Here is a 14,623-nt window from a genome sequence, read left to right as displayed (position 1 = left end):
CAGAGTTATTTAAAAAGGTTTTCGAATAAAACCAAATGAGATATAGTTTAAATTGACTACTATTTTTCCAATTTTCCAACTCTGTTTTATTATAGTTCATAGCTTTGAATAACTGCATAGAATAGACTAAGATGTATTTTGACTTTAAACATGATTTCAGTTTGATTTTTTTGCTCAACAGTGAATGAAATTCTACAAGCGATATTAGTAGATTTTAAAATCCTGTTGGCACACTGATTTGATCATTCAATGACGAAGTACTACAAAAAAGGTTAGTGATCAGGTCATATTGGTGTTAACTAAACTTTATATGAAGTAGTGTTATGGCGGCGCCATAACGTTATGGCTTGGAGGATTTTTTTCTTGCCGCCATACAGTAGTCGCTGCAATGATTTTTTCATAGAGGGCGAAATGACAGCCGCAATTGCGGTGGTGCCATGGCGGACCACAATAGAAATGGCAAAAATTTTGGGTTTTTTGGACTTTTAAAAAATTTAGTGTTATTATGGTCGTCTAGGAACCCCCTAAAATGATACAATTTACCTTCCTCAGTCCCGTTTCTTGAAAAAACTGCTTGTTCCTCTTTTGCGGTTTAAAAGCTCCCTTCTATCTCTCAACTCTGTTCTTGACTACTCTTCTGCCAGAAGAACTACCGACGGGGCACGAAGGAACACCGTCTAGCTCCAGTTCTTCCTTCTTCCCTTTCTTCCGTTCTTTCTGTGTTCTGATGAAGCTGTTCTATGCCGTCGTTGATGCACTGCTCCCTGCCGCTCGTCGCCCTCGCTGTTCGCTGCTGCTACAAGCCACAGATTCTCTCTCTGTGCTTTGTAACTTAGTTTTTGTTCTAGACTTCTGGTCTTCCTACTAATTTTACTTTCCTGTTTCTCTTTTGATTTACATTGGTTTGGTGCTATAAATTATGTTATAAGTCTCTCTATTTTCAATATTTTTTCCAATTTATATAGGTTCAAAACAAGCCTCTGACTTTAATGTCCTTGCCCCTGCCTCTTATATTCTATAGTGTATTATGACTTGATGTTATGTTTATTTCTCTAGTTTGTTACTTCATTTGCTTAATTAATTGGATGCACTACTAAGTTGAAAGCTACTTAAATTGATTAGATTTTATAATTTATTGCCTTCGAAAAATGTTTGCATTTTTTTGTACATATATATATTTTTTTAGGTAATCCGTCATTTTCGGCAAATGCCATGTGCCATAATTTTATGGCAGATTTTTTGCTTACCGCCATGAGCAGCCATCTGTAATAAAAAAAACTATGATATAAAGTGAATTAATTAATATACTTTTTAAATTAGTATCAGATTTATTTAAAAAGATATTCGAGTCAAACCAAATGAGATATAGTTCGAATTGACTACTATTTTTCTCGTTTTCTAACATGATTTTATTAAGATAACAAAGTTTTGATTAACTTTATAGAATGAGCTAAGATATATTTTGACTTTAAACGTGATTTAAATTTGATTTTTTGCCCAATAGTGAATGAATTTCTACAATCGATATTGGTGGATTTTAAAACCCTGTTGGCACATTGATTAGATGATTCTACGGCAAAGTACTACAAACAAGGTTAGTGATTAGGTCATAGTGGTGTTAATTAAAATTTATATGAAGCAATGTTATGGTGGCGCCATAACGTTATGATATGGCGGATTTTTTTGTTGCCGCCATACAGTGGTCGCCGCAATGAGTTTTTCACAGAGAGCGAAAAGGCAGCCACAATTGAGCTGGTTCTTTGGCAGACCCCAATAGAAATGGCAAAAATTTTGGGTTTTTTGGATTTTTTAAAAAATTGAGTGTTATTATGGTCATCTAGGAACCCCTAAAATGATACAACTTGTCTTCTTCAGTCTCCTTTCTTCAAAAAATTACTTGTTCCTCTCTGACGGTCCAAAATCTCTCTTCTATCTCTCTTTTTTTTCCTTGACTACTCTTCTACCAGAAGGACTACCGACGGGGCACGAAGCAACACCGTCTAGCTCCAGTTCTTCCTTCTTCCCTTTCGCCCGTTCTTTCTGCGTTATGATGAAGCCGTTGCATGTCGTCGTTGACTCACTGTTCACTGCCGCTTGTCGCCCTCACTGCTGCTATAAGCAACATATTCTCTCTCTCTATGCTTTGTAACTTAGTTTCTGTTCCAGACTTCTGGTCTTCCTACCAAATTTGCTTTCGTATTTCTCTTTTGTTTTACATAGGTTTAGTGTTATAAATTATGTTATAAACCTCTCTATTTCCAATATTTTTTAATTTATATAGATTCAATATATGCCTCTGACTCTATGTCCTTGCCTCTGTCACTTATATTCTATGGTGTATTATGACTTGATTTTATGTTTATTTGTTTAGTTTTCTACTGTATTTGCTTAATTAATTGGATGTACTAATGAGTAGAAAGCTTAATTAATTGGATGTACTAATGAGTAGAAAGCTAATTAAATTGATTAGATTTTATAATTTATTACCATAAAAAAATTTTGCATTTTTTTTGTACATATACATATATTTTTTAGGTAATTCGTCATTTTTGCCATTTTTCGAAATGCCATCCGCCATAATTTTATGGCAGATTTTTTGCTTACCGCCATGATTTTTTATGTCGTTACCACCAGTAAATCCAACAGTACTCTGTGATGCTAAATCCAATGGTACTCAACGTTTTTCTTATAGTGTGGAGAAGAGATACAGAGGTAACTAGTAGGAGTGACCTGCAAAGACATTTTGACACTCAAGTCAGAATGGATCTTAGAGGTAGAGTTTTGGGTGTGTGTAGCGTACTTGTAAAAGCCGCTTTATAAAGATTTGGCCAAGTTGTCTTATCTTTTTGGTTGGTTAGGAGGGAGGGCCGATATTTAAGTTTGAATATCAGTTAGTGGTATGTAGACTGTAACACCCTACCACACAGAACTTTACGTTTAAGTCGTAAATCAAAGGTGGTGTGGTATTACGACCTCTAAAATAAAACATATGTACATATGATAAATGAAAGAATATAATATACGAGGAGCCTTGAAGAATAGGTAAAGCAAAATCGCAAAATTAAAAGCGCAATGCTCAGAAATAGGAATTACTTGCGTATGAAGAAAGCTAAGGTACATAACATATATATACAAGTAACAAGAGTAGAAGGTCAAGAGTACAAAATAATAAGCTCCTAACTCAGCCTGCGAAGCTAAGGCTGGCCGAAGAATATTTACATACATATATACTTATCCCAAAATACATATATAATAAATCCTGATTTTCGTACAACTCTAGGAGGTACAAAAGTAAAACAAGTTATCAGGAGAGTTCTATGCATATAATCATATATAAGCTATACACCAAACTAAGGTCCCCAAAAGATCCACTTCGCTGCAGAGCTCTAAACGCCTAGTGAGGTGCCTCTCGACCTGCATTTGAAAACATAAAATATTCATATAGAATAAGAATTGGGGGTTCTCAACATGGTAAAGGTGCCACGTACATATTATACAAGGTCCTGGGAATGCTAGAGGCAATTCTAGAACGCCGGCACTCAAATTATACAACTTAAAGAACTAAAACAGAAACCATGAATGGGTGGTTTTCTAGGGATTCTTAAACCTAACTAAAACTTAACTAGAACCCTAAATCTCTCTGTCTTTCCTACGTTCCTCCATCTCCGGTGAAATTGCATAGACAAACAAGCAGACAATGGCAAACACAGGTAAAATACAAGTAATATAGATAGCAACAAATAGCATATTATAATCACTTAGGCAATCCTAATTAATGCACAAGAAAGCAATTCAAACAATATGCATATGATGTATGCCTGTCCTATGGCTGATGAGTCTCATCTGTCGGTTATCAAGCCAACCCGATAAGTTCGGCTCCTAAACCCTGGACTATCCCCTGACGCGCATCCCCAAAAGTCTATACATAGCTTTTTCTCATATATATAAAATTGCTCAATGGGGGTATCCTTCCCAGGAATTTACACATGTTTGGTCACCCTTACGTCGTAGAGTCAACAGAGTATCGAGTCCCAACTTGGAACACGTGGTGGCAAGCCACGGTACTTTACCTATGGACACTCGTTTCTCAGATAACATAAGTGCATAAGCCTCACTTCATTCATATACATTATATACATTCATAATCATTGATTATAGCCATAATATTACTTATATATCATATATTTGCACTTTCAAACACAGTTCATCATAACCCGGAACAAGTGGGGCGAACCATACCCTTGCATCTACCCAGAGAGCCTCTATACTAACCAACCTGGAGCAAGTGGGACAAAACTACAACCCTTACGTCTACCCAAAAGGTACGTTCTCATATGCCCAGGAGGAACAAAGGAGTGGATCCTAACCTCTCACGATCTCGCTGGGGGCAATTTTACAATACCAGGAGGAACGAAGAAGGGAATCCTCACCTTCCACAATCTCCTAGGGTCGCACTTCCAAGAAAGAGTGCTCAGATGAAATATTCATTCCCTTCTTTAATCAGTTTTATAATTTAAGAAGCATATATACATATATTTATGCCACCTATCTTCTCATACCTAATTCATCACTTTTCCAACCTTACTTCATCCCCAATATACCTCGTTTCCCCTTGCTTCATCTTATTACTAGGCCTATTACTAATATCTAGGGTTAAAAGAGTGAAAATAGAGGTTTAGAGGTTTAAAAATTATGTTTAAAGCACTAAAATCCCATTTGCTGAAAATAAGGGTCATGCGTACATTTGGGCTACACGTACGCAGCATGCCAAACAGAAACACCCATCCACGTATGGAGGAATTTGCGTACGCATGCATTGCAGATCAGTCAAAAATGGTTAAGTCTGCAAAATTTCAGCTTTACATACCAAACTTTCGACGCGCATAACTTTTTCATTTCGAAATATTTTTCATTCGTTATTCAAACGGCGTAAATTTCATGAACCCAATTTTTATATGAAATAAGTTTAAAACAATTTCGGGGTCAGAAAGCCGAGTTATGGCTCGTCAAAATTTGGCCAAAAATTAAATTTACACAAAAAATCTCCAACCTCTATTTTCATTAAAATCAAACCCAATGTCAACCCTCTAAACATATATACAGCAACACAACCTACCATTTCAGCCCCAAAAACCCCAAATTCTACCACAATCAAGCATGTCTCAATTTTTTGCATATATTTCCTTCCAACACTTTCATCATAACATCAAAATTATTAACCTTCATATATCCACAACTAACATTGTCATTTACCACCATCATAGTATAATCAAATCATAAAAATCATTGAATCTTTTAGGCATTATCTATTCAATATACCATGTCAACTATGCTACCAATCAATCTCCGAAATTCGTAATCCAACTTATTCTATGGTCATCTAACCTAAGTTCTCACAAGACATTATATATTAAATACGAGAAACCTAAACCATACCTTTTGGCCGAATTCTCCCTAAACTCAAAAATACAAAAATTCAAACTTCAAGATTCTCAATCAACTCTAATGATTCCAGCCACCTAGGGGTTTATTCCAAGAGCTCCAATTTCACCATTTTAAACTCCAATTTAACATAATTTCAATCTAATTCATACAATTTACTAAATTAGCACTAGAGTGCATAAAATTGGACAAACCACAAAGATTTAGAGTTTCTTTACCTTACCCATTGATGATTGGAGTATAATCCAACAATTATCAAATGTAAAATTGCACATAAACCACCAAAATTATCAAAATCACTCAAAACTCAAACTAATTTCGTGGAGAGAGGGGACACAGAGAACTGGACGCAAATTACAGAGAGACTTACCACTTTATTTGGATAGAATTGAAAAAAATTCCGAGACAAACGTGTGGCAGCAAACAGTTTGTCAATTGAAAATCCGAATCAAAAGTTACAAGGATTTAAAATTGAAAATGGAATATGAGTTAGAATTCTCTTACTCTTCTCTCTTCTCACCGTGGATTCCCTTTTCACACATGAAAACAGAAGTGTTGTGGCTGCAAGGGGAAAAAAGGGGTTAAATAGGTTGTGCCTTGGGTCTAATATAAATTCGGTTCAATTGGTTTAGTCTGTTAATTCAATTTTAGGCCAAAATCTTTAAAATTAATTTTAAAATTTATATTTTAATTATCTCTGATCTATTAAACTATAAAATTTAATTTTTTAGTTTCTGTAAAAAATAATTAATTTATTGATTAATTATTTATTAATTTTAAGGGTTTTAAATCGATAAGTCGGGTGTTGGGACTTTTGGGCCTAAGAAGACGGTAACTCGGGTTTTGGAGCCGACTTATCCGTGGGCCGTTGGGTCCATAACATTCATGAAGCTGAAACGAGTGGGATAATGATGAATTGATGATGAAAATGACAGAGTGACATGTTGACGTTTGAGGGTTCCAAAGAAATTAAAGGAAAGGAAGAAGGATGTGGGGTTCTCCATGTAGATCAGTAATATGGGTAGACTCACGTGACAGTTATGTGATCATTGAAGAGGTGAATAATCAAGCTGAGTGTGTTATGCGACCCAGGCAGCCCAATTCAAATGTGAAGACTTTGCATAGAAATGTTCTCTGGACCACTAAGTTTTGTTCCAAGGAGGTTAGAGAGAGGGGAATAACAATTGGACCAAAAAAAAGGTAAATCAAATGATAAGAGAGTGAGAAACACAGGCACAGAACACTAGTGATGATGATGACAAGTTGTACGAAGAAGGTGGAGGTGACCACAAAAACTAAATCTGGAGATGAAGTTGAGAAAAGTGTAAAAGGGGTTGAATCGTTATTGAAATCTTTTAATCAGAAAAATAAATTTAAAAAGTTTATCAAGTCTTCGATTTATATATATGCAGCAGAAATATGTCAATTTGTTCAAGTTACCAGCTTCTTTTAAGTTTGTTGAAACTAAAACTTGAGATATAGATATATTTAAAATATATCTTCTGAGATCTATTTACAAATTTTAGATAGACCTTTAAAACGGTTTTTAAAAAATTTCAGATCCTCTCGGTATAAAAATTACTTATCAGTACTAAATAAATCATTGAACAATAAATAAATATAAATGTAAGAGATAAGAGTTCAAAGAGAAAGTATACAGATCAGACTATATATTAGAATAAGTGTACAAAGTCACAAAGACATTATTAGTACACAACATTAGCTTTGAATTCAATGTATCTATATTCTATAGACTCGGTGTTTGGAGGCAAATTGAGGGTTTCACCTTCCACATTGTTATTACTTTGATTGAAGTGCCGGAGAGAAGAAAACTTTAAAGACCAATGAGGTTTTTTCTTTGCAGGAGTGCTTTTACCATTTGTCTTCATTTTCTTCTTCCTCTTTGAGATTTCAGGACGTAACTTTTCTTGCCATTTCTCATTTGCTATGGTGTCTTTCTTTGTCATTTTCTTCCCTTTTTTCATTTGGCAAGGTCTCCTACAAGAACTAGCATCAATATTACTCAAAATTTCAAAACTATTTGCAGTATATCGGTGCATAAAATAAGTCTTCTAGTAAATAAATTAATAAATGTGAATAACTTGAAACAAGTGTTTTTTTTGGATAGTATGTATAGCATTGATTCTAGTAATTCTATTCAAAGTTTGGTTTCTCTCAATCGAGCTTTTTAAAGTTATGAATTATTGACATATGTAGATCTTTTCAACCATTCAATTGGTCCACTTCTTTCGTCAAAACTTCTTCCTATCGAATCAACATATTATGATGATCACGAAGGGTATCGTCATCAAAATAGATATAAGACTATAACATAAATTTGTGAACTAGGCAATTTATATTTCTAAGTTTTATATTTCTTTTATCTCTTATTACTACCATAAAAAAGATTTTTAGCGACAAACTTTTAGCGGCAATAAATTATTGCCACGATTTCTCTTTTTAAAACTATTATTTAGTAGCAATTATATATTATATATTTACCATTAATACTATAAATTCTAATAGCCATTTCAGCTATTGTCACTAAAAGAAAGCTAAAATTTAAAAAATAACAAAAAAATAAAAGGACCTAAACTCAAAAACATGACTCTCTGCCTCGTCACTTTCCTCACACAAAATCACTCTCAGTGCCTTATTCTCAATGAGAAGTGAGAATCGCACACCAATCTTCTCCTTCTTCTTCTCGATTTCGCTCTCGCTCTCACTCTCCATCATTCCAGGTTCTTCATCGCTCAAATCTCTTTCCAATTTTCATCTCAATCTTAATCGCGTTCTAAATCCTTTTTCTCGGACAAGGTTGTGCTGATTTCGATTAAACTCAATCGCGCTCTAGTAATCAGGTATGAGTTAATTCTCTCTCAATTCTAATTTTTGTGCTCCCAATTTGTGTTTTATTGAATCCTTTTCCCATATCTCTTATCAATTTTTAGTTTTATCTGAGTTAATTTTTCTCCCATATTGGATTCCACTTTTCTTAGTTCCGATCCCTATCGCATGCACTTATTGCAGGTTGAACTCATAATTCATTGATTTAGAATCAAAGTTTCGAGTGTTTTCTTCGCCCAATGACGTTATCGGTTTCAGATTTTAGTAATTTGATTTTTTTTGTGATATCATTTTTCCCTTCGATATTTTAAACTTCTTTAAAATTCATCACAATCCTGGTATCCACCCTGTAATTTCCTCCACCCAGCAGGTCTCACAATAGTCACCGTCGCTCTGGATCTGGTTCCCATAACAAAACACAGGTTTCTGATAATGAAAGTTCTGATAGCAATAATGGCTTGACCACAGGGGCTATTATAGGCATTATTATAGGTTCAATATTGGTGGCTGTTATTTTGATACTTGCTCTTTTCTTCTGTGTCCGAAAGCAAAAAGGGAAGGAAAAGGTTACAAGAACTTCTAGTGGGAGCCTTCCTCATGGAACTACTAATGGTGAATTCTTTTCTATACCTCTTTGTTTCCAAATACATTTTCTAATCATGTAATTTGCTTTCTTTGTTGAACCTAATCTAATAAAGTATGCTTAAATCTGGCCCAATCTTTGTTCAATATTAATATTTAGAGGCAATGAAGTCGCAACTAAATAGTAGAAGTGATTAGAAGGCCAGCGTGAGGGAATCATTTCAAGGGAAATCATTTCTTAAATTTTAACAAAAAAAATTACTAAATCTGAAATCGATCAACCTATCAAAATTAGGATATATTATTCCTAAATTCAGTAAATAGTTTATTCAAAGAAATTTCACAATGTCAAAAAACTCAAATAAATATTTTATTAGTTATTTTGCAATAATCAATCTGTTTCAAATAAGTCTTTTTTCCCCTTGAGTTGCAGAGGAAGGGAGCTGGTTCCACATAAGAGAAACCTCGTTGATTTTGCATGCTACCAATCTCAAGATCACCTCAAGGTACGTTTATTTCTCCAATCTTCACATACACCGAGCATGATTGTTAAATAATATTTTTATATGTGTTGAATTAGTTATTTGTATCATGTACCAAATAAGAATAAGCTTAATAATTAATATTTTTTTGTTTAACTATTATTATTCTTAAATGGACTTATTAGAGAAAACTATAGAGCTTTTGCTAACGACGGTCTTTTTGCTAACAAAATTAATAGTGGAAGGATTTTAAAATAAATAAATAAATAAATGTACCTATCCTTAGAAGTTTTAAATATATATTTTTTCATTATAACACTTTTACTTTTAATATTTGTTTGCAAAATCCTAATAAAGTAATATGGACATCAGTTAATATTTGAACATAAAAGTCTGCATTTGGAATAAATATTAAGGTCTTACCTATTCATTTGGTTTAATTACTCTGTTGATTCCTATAGTTTTACCAATTTTTTAATTAGGTTCCTACACTTTTTTTCCTTTTAATTGGGTCCCCGCACCTATTTTTTTTCAATTAGATCCTTACCGTGACCAAACAATTAGATTTAACGAAATATTCCGTTCCTAATTTAAAGATTCGGTAACTTTATGTGAAATCCCTAATTCTCTTTCACTCACATTTATCTGAAATACCATTTTACCCTCCCACACTTAGCAACTGTTCGTTCTCTCTCTTCTCCCAAACTCAGAGAAGAAACCCGTTCACATTCACTGCTTGCCAACTCGCTCTGCTGCCAAGTTCAACTCCACCGGAATATTGCTGGAGGGTTTTGTGTCTCCGGCAGCACTGCCGTCGTCGTAGGCGTTGCTTCTACCTCTAGGTAAGACAACGCTCAACCTTTGAGTCGTTGAAGGGTTTTTGTATTTTTCTCCTGGGAAAATTTGTCATATTGTTTATAAGAGCTTCCTTTTTCTTTCTGAAACTGTTTGAAGAGGGATTTATGGCATTATTTTTTTTGGTATGCAGTTATGGGTGATTCGGATTTCAGTATCGAAATCCATCATGGTGGCAAATTTGTTGACAGTGGACAACGAGTAGAGTATTTAGGAGGAATGGTTGTCGAGGATTTGCATTTTGAGGTTGATGAATGGTCATTGCAAGAGATTGTCAGTCAGCTAAAGCAACAAGGGTATAAGGGTTTCGCCAGGATCTGGTACAAGGAACCTGGGATGGATTTGAAGTCAGGTCTTAGAGAGTTGAAGTCGGATGGGGATGCGATGAAAATGGCTAGGTCACTGGTGTCAAGTTCCTACAAACATTGCGAGGTATATGTTGTCGATGGAGTCAGAGAAAGTAACGGGATTGAAATCACTTCAACTGATGCTGATTATGTGCCAGAGGGAGGTGAAGACAGTGCTAATGATGATGGGTTGCTAGAGGTTGAAACGGATGCTGAGTCAGAGCCTTCTACTGAAGAAGAGGTATTTGATGACAGTGCTGATGATGGTGACCATGAGGATCACTTTGGGTTTGAGGTGGAGGATAATGATCCACAATCAAATGCATTTGGGGGATTTATGAGTCCACTAAATGATGAGAGAACTGCAGCAGCTGGAACAGCTGAAGGTGGTAAAGGTTTAAGGGAGGGTGATGAGCAGGTTGGGGGCATATCTGATGGATATGAGACTGATGACATAGACAGTTATGAAGGGGACTCAGATGATATGATAAAAAAGAAGAGGTTCCCTAAATACAATGAGGCAGAGATGAACAGAGAGTATGAATTTCAGGTGGGGCTGGAATTTAAATCACTTAGTCAATTCAAAGAGGCTGTTAAGGAGCATGCCCTATTGAATGGTAGGGACATTAGGTTTCGAAAAAATGATAAGGTGAGGTGTAGAGTTGTTTGCAAAGGAAGAAAGGGAAAGTGCAAGTGGGTTTGTTTTGCGAGTAAGGTGGGGGGTTCTGACTGTTTCCAGATCAAGACTTTGAATAGAAAGCATACATGTGGAAGGATTTATAGTGGAAGACTTGCATCAAGCAGTTGGATCTCAAAGAAGATTGCAAACAACATCAGTAGAGGGGAGGAGATGAAGCTTGCAACAGTTATTCAGACTATCCAAGACAAATACATGGCCAATATCAGTGTTGGTAAGGCTTACTGGGCAAGGAGGAAGGCAAGAGAAGAGGTACATGGGTGGGCAATCCAACAGTATGCTAAAATAAGGGATTACTGTGCAGAGATACTTAGGGCAAATCCAGGATCTAGTCTTAGCATATTGGTTGATAGGCCTTCTATTACGCACCAGCCCCGATTTATGAGAATGTACATGTGCCTTGATGCAGTCAAGAAAGGCTTCTTGGCGGGGTGTAGACCTATTATTGGCGTGGATGGATGTCACTTGAAGGGCGACCATGGACAGCAGCTGCTAGTTGCTGTTGGCAGAGATCCAAATGACAATTACTTTCCCATTGCCGTAGCTGTAGTAGAGGCAGAGACTAAGGACAGTTGGGGGTGGTTCTTGGAGTTGCTGTTAAATGACATTGGAGAATCAAAAAAGTGGGTTTTTATGAGTGACCAACAAAAGGTATCACCTAATTTTTATGCAACATATTTGATTTGAATATAAATATGCTATGTATATGATGTATATGATGATATATGAAACTAGAGACTTGTGAATATGAATCTGATATGTATATGATCATATATGCAATTGATGGATTTGTAAATATAAATCTGAAATGTATATGAGCATATATATAATGGCTAAGCTTGTGAACATAAATCTGCCATGTTAGTGATGCTATGTTTAGATGCAATGACTAAGCTTTTGAACATTAATCTTCAAAATATGATATGTTTAAAGTTAGTGAACATTAATCTGTTACATGGGTATATTGTCTTCTGCACTGAAATAATAAATCAGGGGCTGATGGATATCTTTCAAGAGGCATTGCCAACACTGGAGCATAGGCTTTGTTTGAGGCATTTATATGCCAACTGTAAAAAAGCATATGGGGGTGGTACTGTACTAAGGGACCTTATTTTGTCTATTGCCAAAGCTACCTATGTGGAAGAGTGGGAAAGAAAGATGAATCAACTAAAGAAGATCAACAGAGACTGTTATGACAAGTTGTTTGCTTTGGATCCAAAATTGTGGACAAAGAGTCACTTCACATTTCTGGCCAAGAGTGACATGCTGATGAACAACATCTCGGAAGCATTCAACGGAAAAATCCTAGAGGCAAGAGACAAGCCAATTCTGACGATGTTTGAATGGATTAGGTGCTACTTGATGACAAGGTTTGTAGAGAAAAAGAAGAAGGTAGAGAGGTTTGAGGGCTCTGTTTTGCCAAAACCCAAGAAACGGCTAGATATCATCGCGGTTAGAGCTATGGAGTGGCAAGCTAAATGGGACGGAGACCTGAAGTTTGAAGTCCACCATAAGAACAGGATGATCATGGAAAGGTATGTGGTAGATTTGATGGCTGGAAGGTGTAATTGTAGGTTCTGGGGTTTGTGTGGTATGCCATGTTCCCATGCTTGTTGTGCTATCTTTGAGAAGGGTGACAACTCGGAAGATTATTGTAGTAACTATTACAGCAAGGCAGCATACCTTGTTACATATGGGCAGTCAATATCACCAATCAATGGAGAAAATATGTGGCCAAAGATACAATGCGATACCATCATCCCTCCAATTTTCAGAGTAAAACCAGGAAGGCCAAGGATGGTTAGGATAAGGGAACCCGATGAAAACAGAATACAAACAAAATATGGAAGAACTGGAACATCTATTACCTGCAGTAATTGTGGCCAATACGGACACAATAGGAGACTATGTCCAAACCCTACAGTGACAGGTATTGGTTGCCAATTTATTTTGTTCATATGTTGAGGAACTATTATTAACTGCAATTTCATTTTGTAGCTCCTGAAGGCACACACGGATCTGATGCTGCAACTGGAACTGGAGGAGTTGGTTCTGCTGCTGCTGTTGAAGCAAATGGATCTGCAGCTGCTCCTACTGCTAGATCCAAGATGGTTAAAGGGAGAGGCAGAGGAAGAACAGCAGTAGGGATGACCAGAGGAAGGGGTAGAGGGAGGGCTACAACACACACCCCTGTACCACCCTCACAGCCTCCACACACCACTGTACCACCCTCACAGCCTACAAACACCCCTGCACCCCCATCCCAGCCACCACACATCCCTGTACCACCCTCACATCATACAGACACCCTTGCACCCCCATCCCAGCCACCACACACCTCTACACAACCCTCACAACCTCCACACACTCTTGTACCACCCTCACAGCCTCCACACACCCCTGCACTACCCTCACAGCCTCCACAAATTCCTGCACCTTCACTGCCCACCACCTTACCCACACCAGCATTACTGTCCACCACCTTGCCTACACCTGCATCACTGTCCACTGCACCAGCATCGCAACCTTTGCCCAAGTTCAAAATCTTTGGTGTGAGAAGAAGTGGAAGACTCAAGATTGGAGTTAGGAAGCTAACAAATCAGCCGCCTGAACATGTTGACCTCACACTTGATTGAGGCTGAAGAGAGTTTAGGTTTTTTTTTTATATCTTTTGTGTAATGTAGCATTTGTGTTCACCTGTGACTCTGCTTTCTTTATGGTTTGGACCACTATTATTATGTGTTGTGGACCACTTTTGTTATGTGGGTAGAAAAATGTTATGAGTGGGTGTCACATTTATTTTGTGGCTATCTAGGTGTCCTACATTATATAATGTAAAAAACAATGGTATCTATTATAATTCAATGCATCTTTTGTTTTACCAACTTTTTTCACAGTATCATACTTGTATGCATATTAAATGGCAAATGAACAACTTTCATTTAGAGAAATTAAACAACAATTCATACAACTTCATTGTACTCAACATAAACAGTACATGTTTTCTACATTATCATAACAGCCATGCTTTCTACATCTTTACTTATAACACTGCAACAATCAAAACACCTAATATCAAAACCAGCATAACTAGCATCTTGTATTGCTTTTTCATACTATCTTCCATCTTAGCAAATTGCTCTTCCACTGAACTCAGCTCAGCACATCACCTTTCTACACAGGCATCTACTTCTCCAACCTTTGCAATTAATCTCTTTAGATCCACATTTATTCTGTCTATCTTCCTTTCTTGTGCCTCCAATTCTCTAACCCTTCCAAGTACTTGCTGTGAACTGTTTACTCCATCTTCTCTAGATAACTTTTTTTCTTTCCCATCAACCCACTCAAAAAACTTGCATCTCCTATTAGGG

At 36.4% G+C, this 14,623-nt stretch overlaps 1 protein-coding gene across 40 annotated transcripts; it reads left to right on the top strand.

Annotated features, from left to right (window-relative positions):
• The first annotated feature begins 7,966 nt into the window (after positions 1–7,966).
• LOC112707643 (uncharacterized) lies at positions 7,967–14,137 on the top strand. Of its 40 annotated transcripts, none has more exons than XM_072201398.1 (10): positions 8,040–8,183; positions 8,260–8,303; positions 8,473–8,553; positions 8,660–8,711; positions 8,838–8,901; positions 9,305–9,377; positions 10,064–10,195; positions 10,342–11,903; positions 12,246–13,182; positions 13,251–14,137. In XM_072201398.1, the coding sequence occupies exons 8-10, from the start codon at positions 10,344–10,346 to the stop codon at positions 13,886–13,888; spliced, it is 3,135 nt and encodes a 1,044-aa protein (XP_072057499.1). In that variant the 5' UTR covers positions 8,040–8,183; positions 8,260–8,303; positions 8,473–8,553; positions 8,660–8,711; positions 8,838–8,901; positions 9,305–9,377; positions 10,064–10,195; positions 10,342–10,343; the 3' UTR covers positions 13,889–14,137. The 40 variants fall into 40 exon arrangements, with proteins under 40 accessions (XP_072057482.1, XP_072057492.1, XP_072057502.1 ...); XM_072201397.1 differs by having other exon boundaries at positions 8,657–8,711; XM_072201401.1 differs by lacking the exon at positions 8,473–8,553 and having other exon boundaries at positions 7,986–8,183; positions 8,657–8,711.
• The last annotated feature ends 486 nt before the right edge of the window (positions 14,138–14,623 follow it).

The sequence above is a fragment of the Arachis hypogaea genome, chromosome 8 (assembly GCF_003086295.3).
Source record: "Arachis hypogaea cultivar Tifrunner chromosome 8, arahy.Tifrunner.gnm2.J5K5, whole genome shotgun sequence".
NCBI classification, from domain to species: Eukaryota; Viridiplantae; Streptophyta; class Magnoliopsida; order Fabales; family Fabaceae; genus Arachis; species Arachis hypogaea.
The sequence above is the reverse complement of the archived record's forward strand: the minus strand, read 5'-3'. Positions and strand labels throughout refer to the sequence as shown.

Coding starts and splice junctions, on each gene's coding strand:
- LOC112707643 (XM_072201381.1), top strand. CDS start 9,350: ATGCTACCAATCTCAAGATCACCTCAAG. Junction 9,378..10,341: donor AATCTCAAGATCACCTCAAG/GTACGTTTATTT, acceptor TTTGGTATGCAG/TTATGGGTGATTCGGATTTC. Junction 13,183..13,250: donor TCCAAACCCTACAGTGACAG/GTATTGGTTGCC, acceptor TTCATTTTGTAG/CTCCTGAAGGCACACACGGA.